This window comes from Megalops cyprinoides, chromosome 10 (assembly GCF_013368585.1).
Source record: "Megalops cyprinoides isolate fMegCyp1 chromosome 10, fMegCyp1.pri, whole genome shotgun sequence".
In the NCBI taxonomy this organism is placed as follows: Eukaryota; Metazoa; Chordata; class Actinopteri; order Elopiformes; family Megalopidae; genus Megalops; species Megalops cyprinoides.
In genome coordinates, this window is record NC_050592.1 from 21124083 (window position 1) to 21150787 (window position 26705).

A 26705-nucleotide genomic window follows, 5' to 3' on the forward strand; every position below is an offset into this window, starting at 1 on the left:
TAAACATTCAGACATGCATGTACCACTAGTGGCAACCCTCTTTGATCTAGGGGGACAAAATGACACTCTTAAGACCTTCAAAGGAGAAGCCAATTCTACTTAACGCAACATCAGCATTCTCATGTAACAAAAGCTAGTAAAATCTACTCCGGTGGTGGACATTTTGTCTCTTGTTTCTAACTGTTAGATAATCACACAAGCTGTGGATCTGGTTGCCAGAAATCGGACTCGGGTCAACCTTTAGGGCCTGTTGACTATTCCTAACACCTGAACTGTAACATTGTTCATTTGAAAGAAATTCGATGACAAAAAACTCTGTTATCTGGTGTCCTTCTCTCAGCCTCCCGCTCAAAGCTGGCCTGTTTTACATGCACCCTGTCGGACTGTGTATCAAAGCACACAGGGCACCTGAAAATGGTTAAAAACAAAGAGGGGAAAAAGAATGGGGTGGGGGTGAAGGGGGGGGGGGAACTAAGACGGGGGTAATAAAACACACACTGCAAAGCTTTTCGGGTCGCTTTATGGATACCACCACAAGAAACCAGCCACCAATCAGAAAACACTCCAACCCCAAGCAGTCTCTTCTACAGGAATGAGAGAAGCAACAATGGTTTGGTTTGGTTCCGCCTGCATGTCAGTGCCGAACACCATTTAAACAGCCGGTCATTGCACAACAAGGTCACCCAAAACAAAGGCAAACCAAACAAAAATCCATGATAATTATCGGAACACATTACTCAATTATGTAGATTTGCAGATATGAGCTTTCTTAAAGGCTTGTCTGATTTGCTTCCCCTACCGCCTGTCAATATGTCCAGCTTTACAGTTTGCCAGGGATTCTCTGTCACCTTCAAAGCAGCCCAATGCATGCTCACTCAGCCAAAGGTTATGAGTCAAATGAAAAGAGCAGGGTTAAAGTACCATCGGAGGCTATACTCATGGTCTGCTATCTTTTTCTATATTTTGTAATATTTTCCTTGTCTGGTACGTCTGTGTGCCTCTAGAAATGATTCACAAACCTCTCTGCTGTCAGAGAAGCTGCTTATGAAATACAAAACAATTTAAAGTATTGAATATATACACCCTTCTGTTACAAGATTCGAATTGTCATTCTCACACCATATTACTGCATTTAACACAGATTAAAAAGGGGAAAAAAATATTTCAGAGGGCCTTGTTTGTCTTGGGCAAGAGGCGTCACATTACAGAGCAGATAGATGACTCCGGTTAAAAAACAAGCAAGCAGAGCGCTAGCCACACATCAGCAACATGTGAGGAATGCAAAAGAACCCGTGTGACTGGTCTGCTGAGCTCAGAGACTGTTACGGTTACTGTTTGGTGCTGAGCTCAGAGACTTACGCTTACAGCTTGGTTCTGAGCTCAGAGACTGCTACAGTTACAGCTCGGTACTGAGTTCAGAGCTAAGATTGCCTTTTCCTACAGCCTACAATACATTTCAGTATAATTTTATATGATGTCATTTATTTAGTAGATGCACATGATCCAGGACAAACTGTTCAATTTACGTTCGTCAACATTCAGATGATCAGATGAAAGCAAAACTTTTTGGACATTCTCATCAGCATTATACTTCATGGTAAAAATGTTTACACTGAGAGATGACCCATGGCCACTCTGAAATACAGTTGTTTTGCATGTATGATAACTCCTCATACAGGGAGATATCAACTCTGATACTCTTCATCTGATGGCATTTCAACCAAAGAACCTGTTTCGTTACACAGAGAAGCTCAAACTTCACAGAAAATGAACATTCCAAAGAAAATGATCCGATCCATCCAAACTGAAATGAAAAATGAATGTTCTCGGATGATCCTCTCAGTATGCAGACCTCAGTCCAATGGAACATATAAAATATTTTAATACTTGAACTCAAGAAACAGTTAAAAAAAATTAAAACAAGAAGATCTGAATATCCTATAGCAATTCTGCCTGGAGGAACAGTAAAAAAAAAATCTCCCCTCAGAAGTGCCAGAACCTCATAAAACACTGCAGGAAGTGTACTGTCAGTATAATCCATGCCAGAGGATGACTTTCAAAACTAACTACAGGAGTGTGAATAAATGTGACCTTCACAGTTTCTGGAATAAAAGTGAACACTTTTAAACAACATGATTTTGTTCTGCGCAATAGTATTAAGACTGAACTATAACACATTCAAAATGTTTAAAGCAGAATCCATTACGCACAGTATCATGTTTTTCCCCATTTAATCAGGGTTATGAATAAAATGGAGACTACTGTGTAACTGGAAAATACATCAAATGTACAACATTGATGTGAGTGAATAAATAATGACATATGTCCATGCAGGAAATGCTGATTTAGGACAGGTCAAGGTTGTCACAAAGAAGTTAACATGAATTCCTAAAATTTATCATTTTTATCATACAGTCCAAGACCACCGATTCTCAATCCTGCTCCTGGGGGCCCCCTGCTCCGCACGTTTTCCATCTTTCCCTGCTCTACCTACCTGACTGAACTCATCAGTGGCACTTTTGATTAGCTGAGCACACCTGATTTAATCAAGAGCAAGCGCACTAATTTCAATCAGGTGTGTTTGGAGCAAGGATAGATAGAAGATATGCAGGACAGGGGGGGGGGTCCAGGAGTAGGACTGAGAAACACCATCCTAAACAACTGTTACAGATTTTTTTTTTTTATTGTTGTTTACTTCAGTTGTGACCCATTTGTGCACAAAATATGTCAGGTATTACACTGTGAGAGTGAAAAGAGAACATAATGTTAGCCTGCTAATACCACACACCTTCCATTCAGCAAGATTAAGTCATTGCTGCTGAGAGAAAAAAAAAATAAATCCCCTAGATTTGTAAAAGTACTGATAGCTAAGCATGTTAAAGAAACAGGGTGATGTTTTTTTTCCAACAAGAATTTAAATGGGCAGATAAAATTCTGAGAGCGTGACAGACTGGTCATTAAAATGATTTGTAAAAAAGGCCTTGAGGTTTATGTTTATGGTGTTGGCCTGGCCCACAATGCAACAGCATGGCACCCACTCTGGCCTGACCTACTGGCCTCTGACCTGCAGCCCGAGGGCAGAAAAGACAGGGGCCAGAGTTTCAGAGGTGGGGCTTTTCCCATGAAGCTTCCCCCCTCTGCAGGAGTTTCCATGGAGATGGCACATTCCCACAATTCAATCCACAGCCAAGAGCATTTGTTGGATTATCTGAACCAATCATCCAAGCCTCTTCAATGGCCAATGGTCAAGGGGACACAGGCTGCCTCTTCAAGTTTCAACTGGCTAACTGCAGATTGATAAAGCAGATTTAATGTTAAGTTACGCAGACCTTATGAATAAATATATCTTATAATATTCACATACAAGCCTGTGAGGGTTTCTGGACAAATAACGCTTGTGCCACTTGGCATAGAGAAATGTTGCTGCATGATCCAGTAGTTCAGGTTCATCCACTGCTTTTAAATGAGCTAACCCTCCAAGAGACAAACAAATCTAAACTACCTTCAGAGGCCTAATTAGCCAGACCACATCCTACTCAGCTGTGTGGTTTGGACCAAAACTGCAGTTAAAACTGTTAATTTTAGTTATTTACAAGCTACTGATGTGTCCAAAATAACTTTAGTGAAAGTGAAGTCTATTCTTCGGCCAGGAAGCCAATAAACAGCCTTACTGCACGCGTAGGACATCAGAAATGAGAGCTAGCACAATGACCCTAAGAAAGTGCCATGACTTGCACCAGTTAAAATGAATTACTCCAAAAAGCACATTCCTGATTTTAATTCATTTATGTAATGAAATTATGGCTTAGGGTTTGAGTTTGGAAAATCCAGCAATAAAATCAATTGAATTAAATCATTCCAGGTCCTCTGGAGGAATTCCAGCAAATATGTGCAGTTATTAATTTCATTCACCAGATGTCAAAAAAAGCACACGTCTCTATAAATAAAACAAAAAACTCAAACACATGAGCACATACTCTCTTCTCTTACACTCCAACTGTGATTTCCTATAAATTGTCTTATTTTAAGTTTATTTTCACAGAATTTGTATTAATGAAAAATAATACATGTATGAATGGATAAAAACATGAACACAAATAGAAATAAACAATAATTAGCATTTAAAATTAAGCTTTTACATAAGTATATATACATAAGTAAATGTTGATATAAGTCGCTCTGGATAAGAGCGTCTGCTAAATACCAATAATGTAATGTAATGTACATAAGTAGTTTTAGTGCATTTGTCTGGTTTCTATTGAGTAGATTTATGCTTGAGGAAGGCATAGCTGCATTTGAGGTGTTCCTCTCATCTCTCTGAATATTCAGGTCTGCAGATACTAATGGTTTACTCTTCACCACGCATTAAAAAGGGCTGCATCCACGCCATTGTGTGACCAGTAAAAGGTTAAGAGGAAATCTCTCATTAAAGTCCTAATAAAAGGGAACATGAGCGCTCAAAGGCTGCACTTGGGCGCGGAGCTGCGTTTACAGCAAGGAGTGTTAATCGGGTTTAATCGCTCCTCTTTACGAGCAGTCCATTGTGGAGACATGAGGCCCTACCTGGAGTCAGGGACCTTCTTTCAGACCCCTTAAGGTCGTCACCAGCCGTTAAGGGCCACGCTGACTCCAGCCCCCCTGACCTCCTGGATGCTGACACTATTGTCTGACCTTTCACATTCAGGATTTCCTCCCCCCACGACGCGGCAGGAATGTTCAGTCAGTGAGCCCTGTAGAGCAGCCGAACCGCTCCTGCAGATGTCCAGACTGGATGGGACCGCATGCGACCACAGAGTCCCCCCCCCCACCCCCCACCCCAAATTCCTCCTTTTACTACCCTACTTTAAACACCCTCTCCAACTCCAGGTGGGTTAGCTCCTTGAAGAGAGAGTGAACGTTTGCTCTGCCAAACCCGACCCCCCCCACTCCCCCTCCCTCCTGCCCTACCCCCCACCCAACCCCCCACAAACTCCAGTCCACCACCACCCCACCCCAGTCCAATCCAGTCCTCCAGGGGATGATGTCACAGAATTCCAGGAGAATCTGTCTGGTTTAAGTACTTCCTGTGTGAGTATTTCCTGTGTGTTCTCTCCTGAGCACATGGCCTGCAGCGCGGTGAGCCAGAGAGCTGCTGCTCACCTTCTCCTACAGCTTCTGTCTGTCCCAGACCACACTCTTCTCCTCCGATACATCATGAGCTACAGCTCTGGCTGCACTCTTCCTCTAGCCCTACAGTGGTTTCTTTGAAATATAGTACATTCAAAAACACATGCTTTGGCTGGACACACCTGAGTGTGCTCCAGGTAATTATTTTTCACCTCCCTCCCAACTTACACCTGAGGGGAGTGCCTGTGACCTCTCATGGTTTTTGCATTTCTCAGATTTCTCTGATCCGTCTGACCGGACGTGGGTATGGAGAGGGACAACGGTCACCTCAGACATCGAAGTCAGCATGCAGTGCTCTGGTGGTGCCTGCGATGGATTCCTCCCACAGCAGAGGTGTAAGCTGTTCGATTCAAGCTCAGAGTGTACAGACCCTGGCCACACGGCCTCACTGTGACAACAATCTCCTTTGTAGCTCCGCACTCTGCCTGTCACATGCCCTACATTTCAAGCAGAAGATACAGGCTTACAGCAATGTCACAACCACAAGAATCCATTATTCATCACAGACTGCAATCACACTCACTCACAGCTCCTGTAGCTCCGTCCCCTTTATGAAAGATATAATCATGTCAGCAAACTCAGAGGCTCCTCTAAAACAAAAGAGTATCACAGCTCTGTTCAGCTGTAGCTCACTGCATGAAGAGGTAAAGCTTTCTGATCACCCCTTTTGAACTTTTAAAAATGTAACTGCTAAATTGTTAAAATTATACACAAACAAAGCTGATGGACTTTGCATCAAACTGTTTCATATTCACATCTGTAATCCAAACCTATCAATTTCTTATTGAAAATACAGTAAATGGGGATTACATTTACTTGGATCTGTCTGCATACATGTAAAACTAATAGATTTCGTAAAAGGCAGACATCTGAAAAATTTTTCCTCACATTGAAATTATTCCTCACATATGAAAGATCTGTGTACTGTACACAGCACCACCACAGTAGAGTTACACGGGATACAGGGATGCTACTGGGCATACCAGTTCTCAGTGGCCGAGGCCACCCTTAAAATAGACCACCACCTGCTGAACTAATCGAGTTGTCTCACGGTCTTCGCATCACGGGGTCCAATTTGTGCGATTAGAGAGAATGTTAATTTGTCAAAGCGCAGCAGCACCAACATGGCAGCCCTCCTGCTTTAGCTGCATGCATCACGCTTGCAGCCGGTGGTCAGAGGGACAGCCCTGCATGCAGGATATAAGAGGAAGAGCAAGGGGGAAGAATCAACCCAGAACAGATCAGCATGACTCTGCTTTCTGTACGGAGGTGAGGGAAAAACAAAGGTGAGATTATTAATATTATTTCTCAAGCAGACACCCTTACCCGGGGCAATTTACAGAGCTCGTATTTATTATGCTACAGTAAACATACTTATGCTACACTATTATGTTACACTAAACATACTTATTACACTAAACATGTTATCCATTTATAGGTTTGAACATTCACTAAAACTGTGGCTGAGAACTTTGCTAAAGAATGCCTGCTTTCACAGCTGCCCCAGTGATTTAAAAAGATTCAAAGTTGACACAAACACACATCTGTATTCAAGACTAGAACACAGATATGAGGGTTGAATGGGTATTTATTACATTAGGGTATAAGGTCTTCAGATTTTAGTGTAAACGGCAGACATACTGGGATTGATTTATAACGCAACTAAAAACCTTTAAAAACGTCTAAAAAGCATTAAAGCATAATATGTCCACCAATGCATGCCTTCACTTTATTCAAATGAATAATTAACTACTGACCTGGGGTAACATTACCAAATGTTAAATGATGTACCAGGCTGAATATCAAAATTCTAATTGCACTGATAAACGAAGTACGCTGCAAACTCCGAAGCCTCCAGAAGTGCTACATTTGCGTGGCCGATTGGAATGCAATTGCTGTAAATGGGAATTCAACCAGCTGAGATGAGAATGTTATGAGATTTTTAAGATGATCAATATCAAGGAGAAACATGTTATAGGCTGGTCCCCACAAGGCTCTCTATGGTGAAGATAACGTTATCAAACTTTGCATAGTTGCTGAAGTGCTATGCAAAGGGGAAAATGATATGACAGAATTTTATGACACAGCACATCAGCACCCTGCACCCAATCCCACGTAGGCTTTAAGCACACTTGCATTTAAAACAGATCTGAAACACCTTTTCCCACCTTTCTTGCTCCTTAAAGCTGTTTTGTTCATGCTCACAAGCAGTTCAAATTCAGATTTACTTCAATTTCACCTCCATTAAAATCAAGTCAATTCACCCATTAAAAGCACGTGCTGAAACCCAGTGAGACACTGTTGTACTTTTCAGACACAAGGCTGTGCACAAGTGTCTGGAAACTGCAGCAGCTGTGTGAAACCAAGCCGGAGACAAAATCCACACGCAGACATGACATAATTTTCCAACCATGCTCTGCGACCTTACAGCATGCACATAGACAGCAAGAGGTCTTACCTTCAATATCCTCACGCGCAGCTGGAACAGACTGCGCAATCCATCGACAATACCATTTTATATGTTAATGCAATTTTCATCTTTGAAACTATAGGAACATATGTTTGGTCTCTGATCAATTCAATAACCAAAGCTTGCTTTCCAGTGGAGAGCCCTCCTTTAACTCACATTTAAGCTAGCCTGTCAATCAATCATACTCTTGCATGTACATCTTCTTACTCTTTCATGCTCAAGTGCAGCACTGGTTTTAATATAAAAAAAAAAACACAAAAACTCTGCTCACAATGTTTCAGAGAAACTTCTGAGAGGCCTGACAAAGGAGGGGTCCCTCCTCCCCATTTCTTTTAGTAATTTCTTGTCCTCTCACGAAAAAAAAAAATCAAACATGCAACCCCTTACGACATGAAACTGCGAGGTGTATCTCTCTAACCACAGACCATCCTAATGCTCACACTGCATGTGGTTTCTGTGTCAACAAAGTCCTGATGCCATTCCTCTCCACTGTAATTTACAGTCCCTTGTTAATTACAAATTTGACTATGACTTTGACTGACATCAATACAATATGTTGCAAACAAGAAGTATGCAACACACTAGACACTGTTGGAATATAAGTACTATGACTACAATGAGAGGATGTGTGTAACAAATGTTCAATGCCGGCCACCTTGTCCTATGTCCCAGAGTTCATTGCAGGCATGTGAGTTCATTGCCATGTGATTTCTCCTCCAAACAGGAAAGCATATACGAACAGTGGTTAAAATCACAAAGGCTATTTAACAATGAACAGAATTAAATTCAATATAAAAGGACAACAATGAAATCTGCAGCTCTTTTTCCCTACGTTTCGCTAGTGCTCTTCCAACACATAAGAGCTGTAGGTTTGATGGACCACAGCTCCATCAAAGCACAATACACATGCTTTGTATTTTCCTGCACAGATTAGCATCATTGCTAACGGAAAATGTAGACAATCGGCGACACAATTAACATTACATTAAGTCATTTCACAGCCACTCTTATCCAGAGCACCTTACAAAAGCGCATACTAGACAATTAGGCATAGAGCAGAGATGATACTACTATGCTGTCACAATCCAATAGTAAGAGGGGAGATCTGTGATGTCCCTGTGTGATGGGCCTGAGAGTACTGCACAGCAGCATAAACCTCAGTCTTTTGGGGGGGCTTTCCTCATGGACTTTCCATGTGCTTGTCATGCAGGGCAAAGTCCCAAACTTTTGTCTATGCTGTACTCGCACCCATTACATTAGAAGCTTCCAAAATGCGGAAACAATGCATGCCTTGTAGAAAATCCCAAAAGATGAAAAGGTCACGGTCTGCTGATGGGTGGGCCATGCTGTGTCATGGTCTGGGGTAGGTTATCATCTTTGATGGCATATCAAGCACTCCCAGGTTGTGTATTAGGAGCAGGATGCCCTAAGATCACTGCACTGACATATAGTGACCAGTCAGTTGTTGCTGCATTCATTCTGACAAGCATTACGCAACTACGTTAGCGCAGAATCCCCGAGACAGGGTAATCTGACAAAGTGCTGATTCTCATCACTGGGTAAATATATACTAAATACGACTACTACTAAATATATATTTACAAAACATCACACTGTTTATGTCTGGCTTCATGATGGGTGGATTCTCCCCTGTCTGATAGAAATGGCTGTTTAACTCTTACTGTGGTGAGTCACCAAGGTAATGAAAAAGTGACACTTAATGAGACCAAATACATCTAACTTTCAGTGACTATACTTGCTTTTATCCAAGATACTTTTAGGCAAAGCGGCTTACAAGTGAGTATAAGTTGCTTTGGATAAAAAGCATCTGCAAAATGAATACAAACTATACAAGTTACTAAAAAGCAATTTTTAGATAATACCCGTGTTTGTGTGTGTTGCCAAGAAAGAACTGTGACTGACAAAGACATTATTCCACTTACTAAAATAATCCTACAAAGATAATTACTGCAGCCTGAGCTACCAGATTACTAAAGCCCATAAACAGAGGTACTGTATCTTTCACCCACATTACAAAGTGGAAGACATTTCAGTGCCATTTCAGTGAACAGCACAAACTAAATGTACATCAGCCTTAAAATGATCTTCACTGGCCACACTGGGCACGAAATGCCCAAAAGAAAAGTCACTCCATTAGAAGGAAACTGTACATACGATGCTGTTAATCGCCTGAATTAGTTACGCAAGTGCTAAACCGTCCAAGACTTTGTTGTGGATATAGGTAGACATTACAGGTGGACATAAATAACATTGATCACTAGGGCTGGGTCACGCTGTCATCCTGGAGGGACTGCACTCACCTCACTGTCGTGTTGTTGGCAGTACTTCGTCCTATCCTGAAAGACGGGCAGCAGCGAGTAGTTCGAGTGATAGGACTGGGACAGGGACACGGGAGTGTTGGAGTTGTTGGTTCGGCTAGCGAGGTGCAGGTTCTCGATCAGCCTCTCGATGAAGTGGTCTTTGGTTAGGCGGACCCGCTGGTGTGCGCGCACGCAGTTGTCGCAGAGGTACTCCTGGCAATCCAGGCAGTGTGAGGTAGCGGGGTTGCCCTCGTCGCAAGAGCTGCACTGTGGCTCCGCGAGGTGGTGAGGCCGGAGGAGGCCGCCGTGGGGGTGGCTGTTGCTCCTGCAGCCCGTCTTGCTATGCTCCTCGGAGGAGACCACCACGTCCAGCAGGTTGCTCAAGAGGAAGTTCGACGACGGCAACGCGTCCATCCCGGATTCGGAGATGGAGACTTTTTGGTCACATGTCGGGCACCGAAGTTTCAAGGGGTCGCCGGGGCTGCGCTGACCTTCCAGGCACTGCCTGCAGAAGGCATGGAGGCAGGGCAGAACGAGGAGCCTTCTGCAGGATGAGGTAGAGCAGCTCGAGGTATGAGACGATGATGATGAGGTAGACGAGTTGGAGGATATCGGAGCGGAGGAACCGCACAATTCTTTACAAAGGGGGCATGTCTGCAGATCGGAGTCTGGAAATGAAGCCATTTGCTCCGCATCTAATGGAGGACAATATTAACTTAAAAAACGTTACACTGAAACATACACTTGAATCTTTTTACTTTCTGGAAAATCCCGAAATGCTTCCTTGATTATTTTTTTTACGCCAAATAGCTACTTCTCACGTCAGATCTCTAACTGGTTGTAAATGTATCCCATGCCTTCTTTCGAAATAAATATTCTAGGAACTTGTCTTTGGAAAACATATTCTGAACAGACAAAATAATTATAGATATGCCCCTGTTAGTATGGTCTATTCCAAATTCAACTGCTTTCAATGATAACTTTCAGATTCCAATTTTTAACATTTAAATAGTCTTTACTCAGTGTTACTTGTAGTTCAGAAATTGTAGCCTGATAAAAGAATCTCAATTTGTTCATTCCTTGGATATTTTCTCACACAATGTCGAATAGTGCAAAGCTTTATCATTGTTTTGGCGGGTTAGTGAGGTTCTATTGACATCTTTGAGGTATGTTTTATAATCCTAAGAAATACATCAGTAACATCGTTGCGAAACATGAAATCCGCGGTGAGGTTCCTACTCCTATCCTCCCCCGCCACCGCATGACGACACGCGCTACACGCTCAATACTGTATCAATTTTCCTACTCCGATATTACTATATCCTTTTCTTTTCAAAAATAATGTTTGCCTATCTCTCTAGTCCACCATCGGTTATCCTTCCACGGCGTCAGTGACGGTGAACAGAGGTGAAGTCGGTCAAGTAGCAATTAAATAATTCATCAAAGCATTTGATCAGAAGTAGCCTGGCCGATGCAATCCGATGCCGAGTTCTGTGGGGTCGGGTCTCCGTGAAAATACTCCGCTCCTCGGTTGAATGTCCTCTTCAGCTCCTCGCAGCTGCCGTGCCCGTGCGAGAACCATACATGGAACTAATCACAAAGCAGCCCCTTTCCTGCAGAAAAATGCAGTGTTTTCCGTCGGTCTTTCTGGAACATCCAACGGAAAAGCACGCAATAGTGTCGGCTCGTCGGGCGCTACTGAGGTGACCAAAGAAATGTTTTTACTTGCGCCTCTCCTCTCCAGGCATACTTGAGGTAACAGAAATGTAGCCGGCTATGTGCGCCGGGCCAGTCGAGGAGACGTGTGTTGGCGAAACTGATCAGAATACCTTTAATCCCGAAAGGAGAGAGCACGCTTCCGCCTGATCGCGCAGGGTCTAGGCTTCACGAGATGAGGAGGGGGCTGGGCGCTTTGGAGGAAACACAATGAAACTGCCACTCACTGTCGCCTCCAACCATGCGAAGCGCATCTCGGGTGTGCTCAGTCAGCCTTGGAATTTGAATTCAAGTGGTCAGGCCAGCGCTCGAACTACAAACAGCGTTATCTAACAGTATCTGAAATCCCCTGGTATGACAACAACATATATGTAGAAACGGCATGAAAAGAAAAAACGAGCGTATTTTACTGTGTAACGCAACTTTACTTGCCGGTCAAATAGTTTGAATAATTTGATATTCGCAATTACGGCTAGCGCTTTAAAGACCTGATCACAGAAGCAGGGCGCCAAACTCAATGGAAATTCTGCGACAGCTACTTGAGAACTTCATTTTGGTGGGTAGCAACACTGTGACACTCTGCCGGACATATATGGAGTTTTTTCATAGGTGTGGAATCACGTGGGGTAAAGACAAATTAAAAGGATGAAGTTGTGGGCTTGTCAGTAAACATGGTGTTTTTACACGTGGTTCAATGAAATTAATATTACGTCGCATGCTTTAATATTAAAACATATAAACAGAACTATATTTCCATACATGAATCCATAATCCGTGGAAAAATTAACTCAACCGAATGTAACTCTAAAGTAAAGTGTGGGTTAAAACTTGCTACAGAGATCTACACGGCTGAGTCCACTAATCAAGTGTTGTTACCTGGTCAGTTCGCTTGCAAGATGGCTGTCATGCAAAGCAAGGATAGTCTTTGCATCTGTAGGCTATACAGAAGTAATCAGACGCAATAGCTGTACACCAGGGAACCTTGATATAGCTAGTTTATAGGTTCCTTAAAGACAGTGAATGAGGTATTTCCAATTTTACTATGAAATTGATAATATAACTGACAACCCAAACAAAATGGCCGATGTAATGCTCGTTTGAACAATGCATGCCCAGTTTTAGATTGTGGTTCGAATTCGGGCTGGAACTTAAATGGATTACAGCAACGTCCGTTTTACTAGACAGATCAATCAAACCATAATAACATTTGTTTTGAACTTGAGTTATATTGAAAGACATCTCACACAGCTTTGAACGACAGTCGTATGGAAACCAGTTAAATTCGGAAAGTGGTTTAAAAATGACATACGGTAGGTAAGATGTGTTGGCTGTTGAGGCAAATTGATCTTAAACGGATGCACAAAGTTTACAGTTTCAGGCCAGAAATAATGTCAACTCGCCTGTAAGAATTTGATTGAGCCAGTTTCTTTACAGAACGTGACGTAGCACCTGGAGCCAGCAACTCTAGAGTGCCATGTGTTTGGATTCTAATTTGGACACTGCTGTTCACTTCTTGACTAAATGAAAAAGGCTTAGCTTAAACCATCCATGAGCCGCCGTGGGTTTTGATGTTGGTTCAATTGCCAGTAAATTCTTCAATGTCTGCCTTTACATAAGGAAATATGTCAAAGTAGCAGACTTGAAAGTATTAGTTGGACATTAGTTCTCATTTGCTGAATGGGGACAGGCTGTGGAGAAATGACGTCATCTGGCTGTATCCCTCTCAAGGTCACATGGCTGATTATTTCTGCATTCACTTGTTTTTCAGATTGATTGATCAGCAAAAATGAGTGGGTCTCTGGTGGCTTCCTGTATTCAGACATTCAGTGACACATCTGGCTGAAGCCAGTGGAAGGGCCATAATATCCCGTGGGACAACAACAGGGGGCGCCACATTCTGTCTCCATCACTGCCACTCACTTCAGTAATGCACACAGAGGAGCTTCTTTCAACACAACATTTCTAGTTGAATTTCTCTCAAGACAGTTCTGGTAAAACACAATAAATACAGTATTGTTGAAAAAAAAATATTTATTTCAGTTGTGTCATTGCAACACTAGCATTGGGTTTTATAAGACAAATTAAATTTCCTTGATGTAGAATGTCTGGTGTTCTCCAGAAAAAAATAGGCTTGAATATACTGGTCTGTTATATTAAAGCCTTCTATACTGTTCAAGGTGTCTGTAAAAAAAAAAAAAAAATTAAAAAATAAAAGCAGAATGTGGAAGACTGCAGTTAATGAGTTATCTTAGCAAACTGAGCACTCTTTAGTTGTATTAGGGAGTAAGTACTGCTGTGTACTGTGCAGCTTCAAGGCCTCTTTGCATGTTACACAAGTGAAACTGAGCATGTGATCATGTGACATGCCATATGTAAATGAAGGTGTTGGTGCTCTGGCTTTCAGGGTCCTCTGTTAACTGATGCCATGCTTTCCAGCTCCCATTAAATGGTCCTAGTTTGCTGTTTCAGAGCTACATCATGTGCATACAAGATGTATGTACAACCAAGTAAGAATGATAATGTTTCTTAACATGCAGCTGTAATATAAAAGGCTTTATTTGTATGACACACAACGTTTGGCACCCTGGCAGATAAAATGAAGGCAATAACAAAAACACAATTTCCAGGGAGCGGCAGAACTACTTTAAATATAAAGTAACATTGATTGTATGTCTTTAATATACAAGAAACCAGCTATATCTTTAGCTGGCTGAGACCAGTTAAGATGTGTTGGACAAGATTGTTTCTGTTTGTGCTTGTCACGTGGCCATGTTTTGTTCAGTGGTGGTAGTGTGTTGCTCAGCCACACTGCTATACGCTTTAGCGAGTTACCCCTTCTGAGGGGGTTGGAGGTTACCAGGTTGAGGCTCCCCTGTGGCTGAGGCTTTGTAGATGGGGGAGTGAGCGCCATGGTGGGGTTAGATTCCAGATGTGAGTCCCCCTATAAAGCGGCGGGTGGTCAGGATGAACGCGGCAGTGCGGAGGAGACCCCAGATCCCTATTATCTCGGATAAATAGCGACGTGTCTGGCTACTCCCCCTTTTCCCCCTCACTCATAAACCCTTCCCAGTGCCCATTTTTACCCCACTCGCAAACGCCACCAATCCCCCCCCCCCCCCCCCCCGCCCCCAAATGTGCACATCCCGCTTAGTCCCTTGATCCCAAGACTACACCTAGCCCTCTCTTGCTCATGCCCCCGCTCATAGACCGTAGCAGCTCCGAGGACATTCCATTAGTCTCTACATGGAAGCAGCAGAAGAGGAGGTGGAGGGACTCAGGGAGGCACAGAGAAAATCACTGAAACTCGGAAAGGTCAAGTCACACACTGAAGATGACCGTTGGCAATGGCAGGTGTCTGGGGTATGGGGTAGAGGGCTGGGGGGGGGGGGGGTTATTCTTGCTTTTTGGGGATGTGACAATGCTGCAGTATGCAGGCCCCTGCACCGAAACAGGAAATGCCTCTCACTTAAGCGTCATTTTCAGTTCTCCTCCCCGTCAGACTCAGTATAATTCAATATATGCTTCTTAACTTTCAGGGAAAGTTAAGTGTTTTGAAAAATGTAGAAAATGAATTACAGGGGTGGTCATGTGGCCAAAGCATGTGATGGCGTCCTCCAAACATTAATAGAGGCCTTGCCTGTGGGCACTGTTCCAGCCCTATTGCTGCCCCCCAGCCCTCCTGAGAGACGAGACAGTGGATAAATCACTGAGGAGTGATGTATCACAGTGGCTCCAATGAGGAGGGGGGGGGTATTAAGCAAACATAGCTGGGATCTCTGGCTCCCGCCTGTGAGCGGGACCATGTATCATACGTGTCACATGGGGACATGTCGTCACTGGGGGAGTCCGGCGTGCCTGTGAGATAATGTGTTACATCAGGATTTGTGCCGCCATCTCTACTGTTCAGGAAGTGGACCTCCCTACCTCCTTCCTAAGTTTCTAACCACCTTAACTCAGTCTTGCTGGGTAACTTGCAATGGCGGCCAATGAGATACAAATAAAGCAGACAGATCATTGACCTTTATTTGATAAGTATCCCAACACTGTGTATGGTTGTTTTTCACCAATCATGCCAGATTAAATAAGGATTATCAGGATTATCTTTTTAGCGCCCATTAACAGCTTTCTTACTTGACTGCATTTAACCCAGTTGCTCTGCTGCTGTGCACATCTTACAATATCATTTTGGTTTTAAAAAATGCCAAATAAAGTTTCTGGATTTTTCCCAAATTATCTAACACAACTTGATTTCTTTTTCACAATTAAAATAATTTAACGTGACGCACACAAAGGCATTGCCACCAAGTAACACATTACAAATTTGTAAAATGCATGTGGTTCATACTGCAGGTGGCTGAGTCAGGAATGAAGAAAGCAGGTTCATTACCAGTGTCGTGGTGAGTTGTCTGCAGTCCCTACAGCATCTGCAGTTCACAGCCATCACTGAAAACAAGTGTCTCGAAGTGGATCAGCTATGGGCAACATCCAAACCTGACAGACAAACACTCTCAGGAGTTAATCCCCCATAGACAAATAACATTAAAGGATATTTCAAGATAATTCGGTCAAGACAACATTCCAAGGTAAAATCACGCAGAGTACAAAGAAAAATGGAAAGCTAGATTGCTCTAAGACAGTTACAGTATTGCTGTATTTCATTTCTAAATAATTTGGAAACAAAACACATTTTTGTCCCTGATGTATTTATGGGCATTGAAACTAGTTGTTATCACACTCACACTTATCATTACTCTGAATGCAGAATTTAAGTACATTTTACTTTTTGTTCTTAGTTCAGCCATCATTAAGATTAATTGGAAATACTGTGTAAGAATTATAAAAAAGCATTTGCTTTAAGTGGTTACCTAAAGTTAAGGACAAAGGCTAAAGCGGTTAGGTTAAATCCACCCCCACCCATGTGTGTTTGCTTACTTTTATGGGAGAGTTCACAGATTGGGGGAAAATAAAAAGGGAAATGAGAGTTTCTGAAATGAAACCCATGTTCCCCGTATTAACTCTGGGAAACTGCTGAGAGTTTATTATGGTGTCCAACGCAATTATGTTTGAGCTGTGTGTTTTCCTTATATGCCACTTATTCCAGGAGGTGCATGTGAGGCAGCAGTGTGGAGGAGTGGTGAAGGAGCTCTGCTTGTAGGTTGCCATATACAGTTCCCAAGTTTTATATAATAATAATAAGTAAAACAGAACACCTTCACTTTGATCAGGCTTGCTTCAGTGTCCGGACTCAGGCGAGATCTTCTGTTTTTCTCACAGGTGCTACATTGTTTTGCAGGTCAGTGGGTATTGGAGAAGTGCCATCTTATTCTAATACGTATGGTATGGCTCTGCATGACTGAGAATCAAGAGAAAACTATTTTGACCTGATCATACATCCTTCAGTGTGTGACAAAGCCTGTAAATGGTCTGCTTGTGGGTCACACAGAAGCCTTCCCTGTGAGCCCTGAGGTTTAACATATGATTATAAGTGATGTGTGTGATTGACTGCATACCCTGGGCAAAGCAGCAGTGAGTTCTAGCCTGTAGGTACTGTTCAAGCTGAATTGCTGCCTCCCATGGAAGATAAGTGTGTGTGACATACAGGTCAGCGTGTAATCGTGAGGAATAGTACCCGATAGACACCCAGTAACATTCTATGTGAAAATAAACCTGAAAGGCATTAGCCTATAGTATCCTGAAAGCCTGCAGTCTTAGCCAGCGGGATGCTGGAATACGTCTGTTGATTTGGTCACTGGTGAGCGAGAAATCAAGGTCAGTTGGCTATTATTCCCTGGCCCTGTAAGGTGAATGAGGACTGGATCCTGTCCAGGGGGAAAGCTCTTCTTAGAACACCACAGGCCTCTCTGTAGCCATCAGCACTAGCCTCACTCTTCTGCACAGGAGTAAATCTGTCTGGCGCAAGGCTTGGGAGGGGGCCGAAATGAGAAACAGGTTCCAAAATCCCCTCCCCTCAGTTCTGGGCAAAAACATTCTGTGTCAGCTGCTTTATTGCAACTGGCCAATCACAATGCATAAGAGGAGTGTTCTGCTCCAAATACACCTATACGTATTTGAATTTTTAAATGTACACACAGCACTACTTGATTCCAACTTGTGGCCAAACTGTAATCTGCTCTTTCACCCAATGACCCACTGTGATGCTGACTGTTGAGCATATTACCCCAGACTGGCTTCACATTAGATTTCTTCCATTACACCAGCCTTTATGCATTTTTTAACCCAGTTGTATCACATGGTACAAGTGTATCCCATGCTGCCATCAAAGGTGGTTTATACTTGGTGTGGAAGGGATTTGTAGACATGTGTTTTTTTTTTGGTTCACATTACTACCAACAATTGAAAAAGTCAAACTTCATGACTTTCAGATTCAAAGTCACATTTTAAGTAATAGTGTAAAAGGAGTCTCTATCTAAAAGGCACTCATTAGAGTTATAAGATGAAAAGACTGTCATAAATAAGGACTATCCTAAAATGTCTTGATTGAATCAATATGACTTTACCTGAAGCTATGCGACCCTGTGTTAATACAGAGTTGCATCTGTAGCAAAAATATCATCTTATTCTCCAAAAACAAAACAAAACAAAAAAGCAATTGTCCATCTTTTGTTTATTTCAAAAATATATTACTGAAGGTAAAATATGGTGTGGAGCCTGAGTGAAGGAGTATAAATTAGTGACAATTTGAAAAAAGCTGGGTTTGGTAATAGCTCCAGGACCTGCAGACACACACACTGCTCTCCAAGGGGTACCACACTAACTACTGGGAAAGAGGGCGCCCCATCAGACATTATTTAGGAATATCCTGCACAACGAGGGGCCACAAAGATTAACACCTTTTATACTTTGCGCCAAGAGCAAACTCACAGCCAGCAATCTCCGGGACATTAATCTTCCTTTAAATTTTTCAGACCAGTATTCCCCAGTGAATTAAGTTTCTCATATCACACTTTAAAATGGGGGTTTCCTACCAGAAAGCAGTTGTCACAACTCTGAGTGCTGGAGAAGAAAATGCATTGCTTTGAAAGAGGTCTGTGATTGGTGGTGCGGATGAAGCATGTGATTAATGGTTTGGAAAGAGTCTGTGGTTGTTTAGATGAGACCTGTTTGGTCCTACAACCAATCAGGATCAGAGATATTGATGTAATTTTACCAATACTGAGCAATTTTGCTGGAATCAATAGTTAAATCTAATGTTTTCATTTTTTACTGTTTGGCAATATTTAGCTCTGCCCTATCAGAATGACTAGATACTATGCAGGGGTGTAGTACTGGGCAACAAGTGTTAACTAGCCATCAAGATACTGGCTAATGGATATTTTGCTACAATATCTCTAACTATTGTACCTCCTCTGTTTTTTCACATAATCAACAAGGCAGGACTTTTTGTATATTTGGACTTTTCATCAGCTCAGGAATGGGAGAAGGAAAACAAAATGGTTGTCTACAGCAACGAAGACAGCAAAGATGCACAGCACACATGCAAAAAGAGTTTTCATGATGAGATAGTAGTCGCTGAAATGCACGTATGCAGTGAAAGTGCTCGTCTGAAATTATGTTGTTTTTGTAGAAGTGACCAACAGTCAAATTAATACTTCTAAAACAGACTGCACATTTTCAGTTTTTTATTTTTTAAGTACAATACTCATTAATACATTACTCATTAAATATTACATAATATACAGTGTTACCATATCCGTTATCTTGCACTTACAGAACAGTTTGCTGTTCAGTTGTTAGATATTAATTCTGTCACATTTTCTTATATACTTGTGTCACAAACACTTTTGAAATAATTGGATTTTTCTCAATTTTCTTATAATCTAAAAATCTCACTTATACATAACTCTCTGCCTGTATGAAAAAAAACATACTCTTAAAAAGATTTCAAACCAGATTTCTTGATTGTAAGGCCTCTCCTCCACTGTGGAAAAAGGAATCATATGTTCAGCACCATACGACTCTGACTGGTCGATTCCACACACATAGTCCACACCCACTGACAGTAGGAGAGCAGGGTGGGACAAAACTGACCCAGGAAGAAAATATATCAAATTACATTCTTTCAGTGGCCAATTTTAGCACTTACTTAAACCATCCTAACCGTTCTCCCAGCATCTAACCCTACAGCACAGATGCATTTCCTGGCTTCCAGCTGTGATAGGAGAGTGAGGCTTCATGAATGGGTGAGCTACTACATCCTGTGAACCAAATCAAAACACGCTGCTCTCTCCACAGCAAAATTCTGATAATTGCTTCCAATTCAGTGAGTTACCAAGAATCCTAGCTGGTTCAGGCAGTTTTAGATTCATGAAGTGTCACTGTCTTATCAGTAGCTTCTAGCACTCTGTGTGACATTAACCTCACACTCTGACACACACACACACACATCTCCATGTCACATTGTTTATATCCCCACATATTCCTCATTTCCTGATGCAAGACATTTGCTACTGTCACACAATCAGCCGAGTCTGACTGTGGGTACAAATAAACCAGCTTGAGCATAGCACCTACAGCCACCATTGACCTACAGCTTATGTGGAAAAAAGTCTTTTAGTGCAAACCTACCGCTGTGACCTTAAGTGGTTCAGGAACTCTGAGCTCTCAGTGTGATCTGGGTCTCCTTCTGAGCTGTTGTGAGGCAGGACTCATGTAGCATGAAACAAACACTGTCCTGACTTCTGAATGTACAGTATGGTGAATGTTTTACTTTCAGTCAAACGAAATAGAAATCTGGAATCCTTGTATGGTATAACATTCTAATAATGGCCTCTGTAATAGGTGAAAAGAATATGACTGACCTGTTTTTATGTCAAACAAGACTTTAAGAAACGTAAGTACAGACCACAGAGGCTAAACTGCTTGGTAAACCTTCAGTCGTTAAAAAAATCTTATTATCACTGTCCTCTGATGAGTCAGGACAGACAGACATATCAAATCTAATGAAAGACGCTCTGGAACTGAACTGAAATACTTCACATGGAGAAAGAGCTCCATCTAATGGAAATGTATTAAACACTTGTGACATCTTTGACATTGTACTGTATCTGTGGCCACCTATTAAAACTTTTATAAAAAACCTAAGCATGAAGCTGTGCTGCTGATAAAACAGGTAGACCTCATAGGGAGTACCACACCCTGATTGTGAAAAATGACACGACTGAAAACTGCTGACGACAGAAACGTGCACACCATCTGACACACACTGGAAGGTTGCCTCCCAATCAGACAGACAGAAACAAACAGATTTACATCCCAAATTAACAAGACACCCAGACAAATATGATCCCAGCAGCCGAAGGCTTGAGAACTAAACCAGGAGATTCAGTACAGAAGTACTCTCAGCAGGGTATCTGACAGCAGCCAGTAATGTGAATTAACAACAGAAAATTGTCCCTCACATTTTTGTGTCCCCTGTCTCTGAAGATGAGGGTTTATCCTTAATCTCCAATTCTGCTGTTCTGCCATTTCATGTGGTCAATTTAAGTGGAAGTACTTTAGTACATTTTTAATTTTACAAAAAAATTTTGTTCCTCTCTGACCTCAGCAACAGAAAGTTTACTGAATTTAGAAAGTGCCGTTGTGACTTCTCTTAGGCTTCTAACTCTACTGCTGCTCCGGCTGCAGTGATGACCTGGGCAGCCGCGGGGGTTAAAGCGCTCAGGCGCTTGGCCGTGCGTGTCCCCCCCCCGGCCCGGGCGCCTCTCAGCCCTTCCAGTCCCAGGGGATGCAGAGGTCGCCGTCCTGCTGGACGGAGTAGAAGTGGGAAACGCAGAGACGCAGGCCCTGCAGCTGCGCCGGGCGCTCCTCCAGCAGCCGTCTGCAGCACGGGATCATCTGCTGGCTGGACACGCCCGCCTCCTTCTGCAGGCTCCGGAGGGACAGCTCCGCCCGGCACGACCGCACCACCTCCTGCTCCTCGGCCTCCAGCCTGCAGCGGGGGGGGGGCACGGACGGACAGAGGGAGAGATTGAGAGGAGAGGGAAGGAAACACAGGAAGTAAGGCAGGCAGGCCAGATAAGGAAGTGCATGCAAAGGCTGCCCCACACAAGCATACAGATACTACCCACACAGCCTCCACCCTATACACACGTTCAGCTATACTCTAACACATCCATGTAAACACAGACTCACTGCTCTCGCCGTTTGACGCGTCTCCTGGCCTCCTGGGCTTGGCTCTGCAGCACAGACTGCAGCTCCTGGGTTTCGCAGGCCGTGGGGACGATGAAGTGTCCCAGCTCGTGCAGGATGGGGCTGGTGCGGTCACTGGGAGAGTGGTGGGGGTTCAACCTCAATCACATTGGACCAACACCATGACCTGTCTCCAATCCAAACTGCCCTGGCCTGCCTATCCACGCAGACAGTCAACCCTTCAATTTACGCTGAAGCTGAAACTGTAAAGGAAAGCTTGCAAATCTCTTTACTTTTAACTTCAGTGGTCAGTGCAGTCACAATAGTGAACGCAAAGCATGACATAGGAACACTGCTTTCATTTCTGTGTAGGACTTTAACATTGATTTCAGAACCCTGAAATAATAAATTATAATTGTGATGCACTGCACACGGAATGCAAGCTATACAACAGTATGAGTGGGTACCTCTCCAGAGACATGGCCAGGTCCTGCAGACTGCGGGGATGCAGGGCAGGTCGGCGGGGCAGGAGTCTCTTATGGAAGGCACTGAGGGAGCTGTAGTGCTCCTCCAGGGCCAGCAGGGGGCCCCGCCTCTCAATGTGGATCACCTGGATTCCCCCCAGCAGAAGGCTGATCCTCTCCTTCAGCCACTCTGTCTGCTGTAGTAGGGCCCGGTAACTAGGCAACTGCTCAAAGAGCTGTACCACGCAAACACAAACACATATACATACACACACATATACACACACAAAAACATACAAAGAACAAAAACAATGGAAAGGTAGCACTGATCTCATAGCACTCTGATTTAAATTCAGACATATTAACACATAAAATTAAACACACAGCGGTGTTTAATTTTACAAAGAAAATAAACTTTTCTTCTTACTTTTGCCCAGTGGTGATGGACGTCCATTGTCCCGAGCATCACATGACCAGAAGAGTTCATCCCTGTTTGGTCTGTGAATACCAGCGTGTGCCCTGAAGGGAAGCGATAGCAAAATAAATTCTAACACTCTGCTCCCTACTGCATTATCAACGGTCCTTTATTCAGTTACACTATAGAGCTCAGAACTGTTCAGAACTCCAGATCAGTCCAGTTAACGTGCCCTTCATTATGCGGATACAATGGGGCTTTGACACAGGTCATGAACATATTCCATTTAAATTAGTCATCTCTGACAAATGGGAGTTTAAACAATGTGATACAACAGGAGCTGGGTTACTGCATGAGATGCTACTGAATCTCTGAAATGATTCTGATTCTAGTATAGCTCTCTGCTAAATTAAGGGAAAACCAGCAGCTCCCTGTAGCTATACCTTGTAAGTTGTGGAGTGACACAGGGTTCTGCTGTGAGAGGCGACTCAAACTCTGCAACTGACAGCATCTGTGAGCAACCCCCCAGCTACGCTGCCACCTGCAGGTGAGAGGACTGCATGTCACTATTTAAAGACTCGGTTGAGTTAGGCTTGGTTTACATTGGTGTCTGAGCATACTGTACGACTAGTAGAAACAGCACACTGCTTTAACACACACTGCTTCAGTCTCAAACAACAGCAAAAAGGAAAGACTCACTTGGTATTCAAAGTCAATGACCAATTACAAAGCTGAAGCACTGAAATGATCCCTTAGTTAAACTGTGCATAAGCAATTCATGGAACAGTAGGAAACTCACTAGTTAAGTGCACAGATTTTGTACTGATATAACCTGCCCTTGAGCAGGGTGCTTGACATGAATAATCAATGGTGATTAATGAGTGTGACAGGAGAGTGAGAGGAGGAGGGTGGTGTGTGTATGTGTGTTTGGGTTTGCCATAGGACGTGACAGTGACCTGATGTCAGTCAGACCCAGTTTGTGGCACAGCTCCTTCTTCAGCCTCTTCAGCTCCTCTCTGCGGGGCAGGCTGGTCTTCTGCTTCTCTGTGGCCTGCGCTTCATTATTCCTGAGCCACAGGCTGGAACACACACACACACACACACACACACAGGGTTGGAACTGTGCTGAAGTTCACATAGGCGGATGTCATTAGTAGGAACCACTGTGGGAAGTGTTGTCAAAACAGTTAAATTTAGCATTCTAATTTTAGGTAAAAAAAATGTAGTCACACGTGAGGAGGTGGTGGAAGTAATGACTCTAAAGGGAGTCACACACAGAGCAAAAGGTCTCTCCGAAAAATTAAAATGAGTCAAAAAAATTTCTAGGCACATGAGCAAAAAATTACAGTGTCCCTTATAGCTGTCTGTATGATCTGCGGTCAATACCTGAGTGTGGGCTCCACTCTCTTGGCCTGTTCCAGCTCCTCCTCGGGGTCTCTGTACCCAGTGAAGGCGTAGTAGGACTTGTCCCATCTGATGGGTCTGTAGAAGGCAGATGCAGTCTCCTGGGAGCGGATGTCCGGCTCAGCACTAGACTTCAGACCCTCCATGTGCTCCATGGACAGGCTGCAGGAGCGGAGCACGTCCACCACAGTGCTCAGCACATCCTTAGTGTGCAGCGTGAAGCTGACAGAGCGGAACCCTGGGTGACACAATGACTCGGCTTAACGCTCGTCTGCCAAAGGTAAAGGTGCAAAGACTCAGTTACACTTCCTTACCACCCACAACCACCTACTATCCCGAGGAACAACTACAGTTCTGGAACTGACTCTAACTCTGTTAGAACTTCTAGGTAACTTATTAGCGCTGTGCACCAGAAATGGGGCAAATACACATTATGCATGATTACCTGGTTTGCCTAAAGAAGCCGTTCTGAACAAAAGGCATGGCTGCCCAGTGTTAGGAAAAGCAAAACTTTTGTTGGGTATTTGAGTACCTAGACATTCTCAAGTGACATTCTACTTTTAGAACTGTCAAATGCAACAACCGACTTTGTGGTAGGTTTCCAAAAGGTTATTTTAAAGTGTAACTGTGTCCAAAAAAAAAAAAACCACCATGAAAGTCAGGATTACCCGAGTCAAGAATCTCATCCTTTTTCTCCGCCGTGTCCCTGACGTAAAAGGTCAGCTTGGTCGGTTTAAGGGAGCGAGTTCCCGGCTTCTGAAGGTTTTCCAAATAGCCATTGAGCCTCTTGAGAGAGTTCTCATTGACCTCCTGCAGAGCGAAACAGCCCATGTTAAACACAAACAGGCCCCACTCAGGAGCAAGCATTTAATGTGTCCAACTGGTACTTTTCTCCCTGTCGCTCTAAGGAAAACATTACTCCCCAACACACGGTCACATCTTACCCTCTCCCTGGGATGCTGGCCGAAAAAGTCAGGGTGCACAGCAAAGTAGAAGGGCCGGAGTGCAGTGATGGCCTCTGCACCTGATAGCGTGCTTTTCTGGAGGATCTGAACAATAACAGGTGTGCTGCACCGCCTGTGGAGGACAGTGAGGTAACTCTAATGGGAAGCCGCGCTTGGAGGGTGCGATGACTTAACGTTACGTTTCACTGAAACAATAATAGTAACCATAGTAACCAGAAAATCCCAAACTTGATTATGAGGCTGTTGAAAACAATGATCAGTGAAATAGCTAAACATGTACTCATACTGTCCACATACGAATGTGTGTACGACATTCCACAAATGTGACAAAATATATTACGGATTAATTTAGACATCTAAATGTTTCAAATGTAACATTTTCGTTTTAATTTGATTAAGCACAACAGATAGATTTCAAGTCTGAAATGGCATGCTGCTCTGCAAGGAGTGTTCAGCCTACAGTAGCACGACTGTGCTCTTGTTGACACTGACCTCATGGTCCAGCGCAGGAAAGAGATCACAGACATCGTGTGAGCTATTTTCAAATTGCGACATCCACAACTGTAGAGTTCTTCCTGTGAAACAAAAAAACAGTCGTGATTACAGTTTGCCACACTTAAGTCCTTTCTACATTTTGCCTGCAAGCTAGCTGACTGACAAAAGACAAACACCAGTCACCGCGCAGGGAACATGTTTACATACCTGAATGTCATGGAATTAAGTCGGACTAAAGCGGATATCGTGACAATTACTGTCTGATCCACCTACGATAGCTGTTGTCACGTTAAAAAACAAATATATAATTAGTTAGATAATTCTGTGGCCACATTACCGGAGTAAATGCACACATGTCATTAGAAAGACAAGCACAAACAGAAATAGCAAGGCGATGAGACCCAAAGTGGCATTGCTGTAACTGTCTCCGAGTTTAACCTACATTCAGAGTGCTGCTGAAAATAAACAGACAAGTAGCAGACTAAACCAGCCACACACCGAAAGTACTTTCAATCACAACAGATTAGCGGGCGTTCCCAGTCGATATATCTTGCCTTCTCCTTTGACACCACATAGTTGTCTACCCTGTACGCTCCTTCTACTTCTTTAACACGGCAGTGATTTACGAAATTTCCTCATTCATTCGTCCTGCGCTTGGTTGTCTTATGGACCCTACCGATCAGACGTGACTAATCGCTCGTCGCCGTCAGGCCACACTAGCATCATGACGCTGCTGTCGTCATTGCTTTCCAGGCAACGCGTTCAAGGCGACACCTGCTGGCAAAGCGAGGGTCACGGCAAGTGAACAGCTCCCCAAACACGGGCCTCTAGGGAATCATCTCCCAGGTCTTCTCTTTCCTTTTTCAATCATAAAATATTAAAAGAAACAAATCTGATTTTTACGTAAATCACAGACAAGGTTGTTGTGATTTTAAAAGCGCTTTTTGTCATGTGTAAGTTATTGAAACGTATATTAAACTTAAAAAAAAATGTTTGGTTTGCTGCTTTTGATGTTTTGATGTTTGACTGTCTCGAACCATCAGGTCTCCATCTTGGAGAATTCAACAATGGAGAATTCAAAATTAGCACATAAATGTACTCACAACAGTAACACCTTACTGCCTCCATCAGTATAAATGT

The 26705-nt window shown here is 43.1% G+C and overlaps 2 protein-coding genes across 5 annotated transcripts in view; both read right to left on the bottom strand.

Moving 5' to 3' along the window:
* Positions 1-10686, bottom strand: part of trim71 (tripartite motif containing 71, E3 ubiquitin protein ligase) — a 29545-nt gene extending 18859 nt beyond the window's left edge. Inside the window, exon 1 of the mRNA XM_036537839.1 lies at positions 9958-10686. Coding sequence (XP_036393732.1) covers positions 9958-10641 — 684 coding nt within the window. The 5' untranslated portion in view covers positions 10642-10686. The remainder of the gene's footprint in view (positions 1-9957) is intronic.
* A 9965-nt stretch (positions 10687-20651) lies between these two features.
* Positions 20652-26271, bottom strand: tcaim (T cell activation inhibitor, mitochondrial). 4 transcript variants are annotated; one of them, XM_036539062.1, is made up of 12 exons: positions 26064-26262; positions 25773-25843; positions 25563-25645; positions 25050-25182; positions 24774-24915; positions 24088-24343; positions 23658-23780; positions 23145-23242; positions 22714-22805; positions 22290-22522; positions 21826-21957; positions 20652-21622 (listed from the first exon to the last, which is right to left on the bottom strand). In XM_036539062.1, exons 3-12 carry the CDS (start codon positions 25595-25597, stop codon positions 21397-21399), a joined length of 1470 nt encoding a protein of 489 aa, XP_036394955.1. In that variant the 5' UTR covers positions 25598-25645; positions 25773-25843; positions 26064-26262; the 3' UTR covers positions 20652-21396. The 4 variants fall into 4 exon arrangements, with proteins under 4 accessions (XP_036394955.1, XP_036394958.1, XP_036394957.1 ...); XM_036539065.1 differs by lacking the exon at positions 25773-25843 and having other exon boundaries at positions 26242-26271; XM_036539064.1 differs by lacking the exon at positions 25773-25843.
* Between the last annotated feature and the right edge of the window lie 434 nt (positions 26272-26705).

Excerpts from the sequence above, each read along its gene's own strand:
- tcaim (XM_036539065.1), bottom strand. The coding sequence starts at position 25,597 with ATGTCTGTGATCTCTTTCCTGCGCTGGACCATGAG. Across the intron at positions 23,781-24,087 it reads AGAGTGGAGCCCACACTCAG|CCTGTGGCTCAGGAATAATG; the intron begins GTATTGACCGCA and ends TGTGTGTTCCAG. Across the intron at positions 22,523-22,713 it reads TCCATCACCACTGGGCAAAA|CTCTTTGAGCAGTTGCCTAG; the intron begins GTAAGAAGAAAA and ends TGCGTGGTACAG.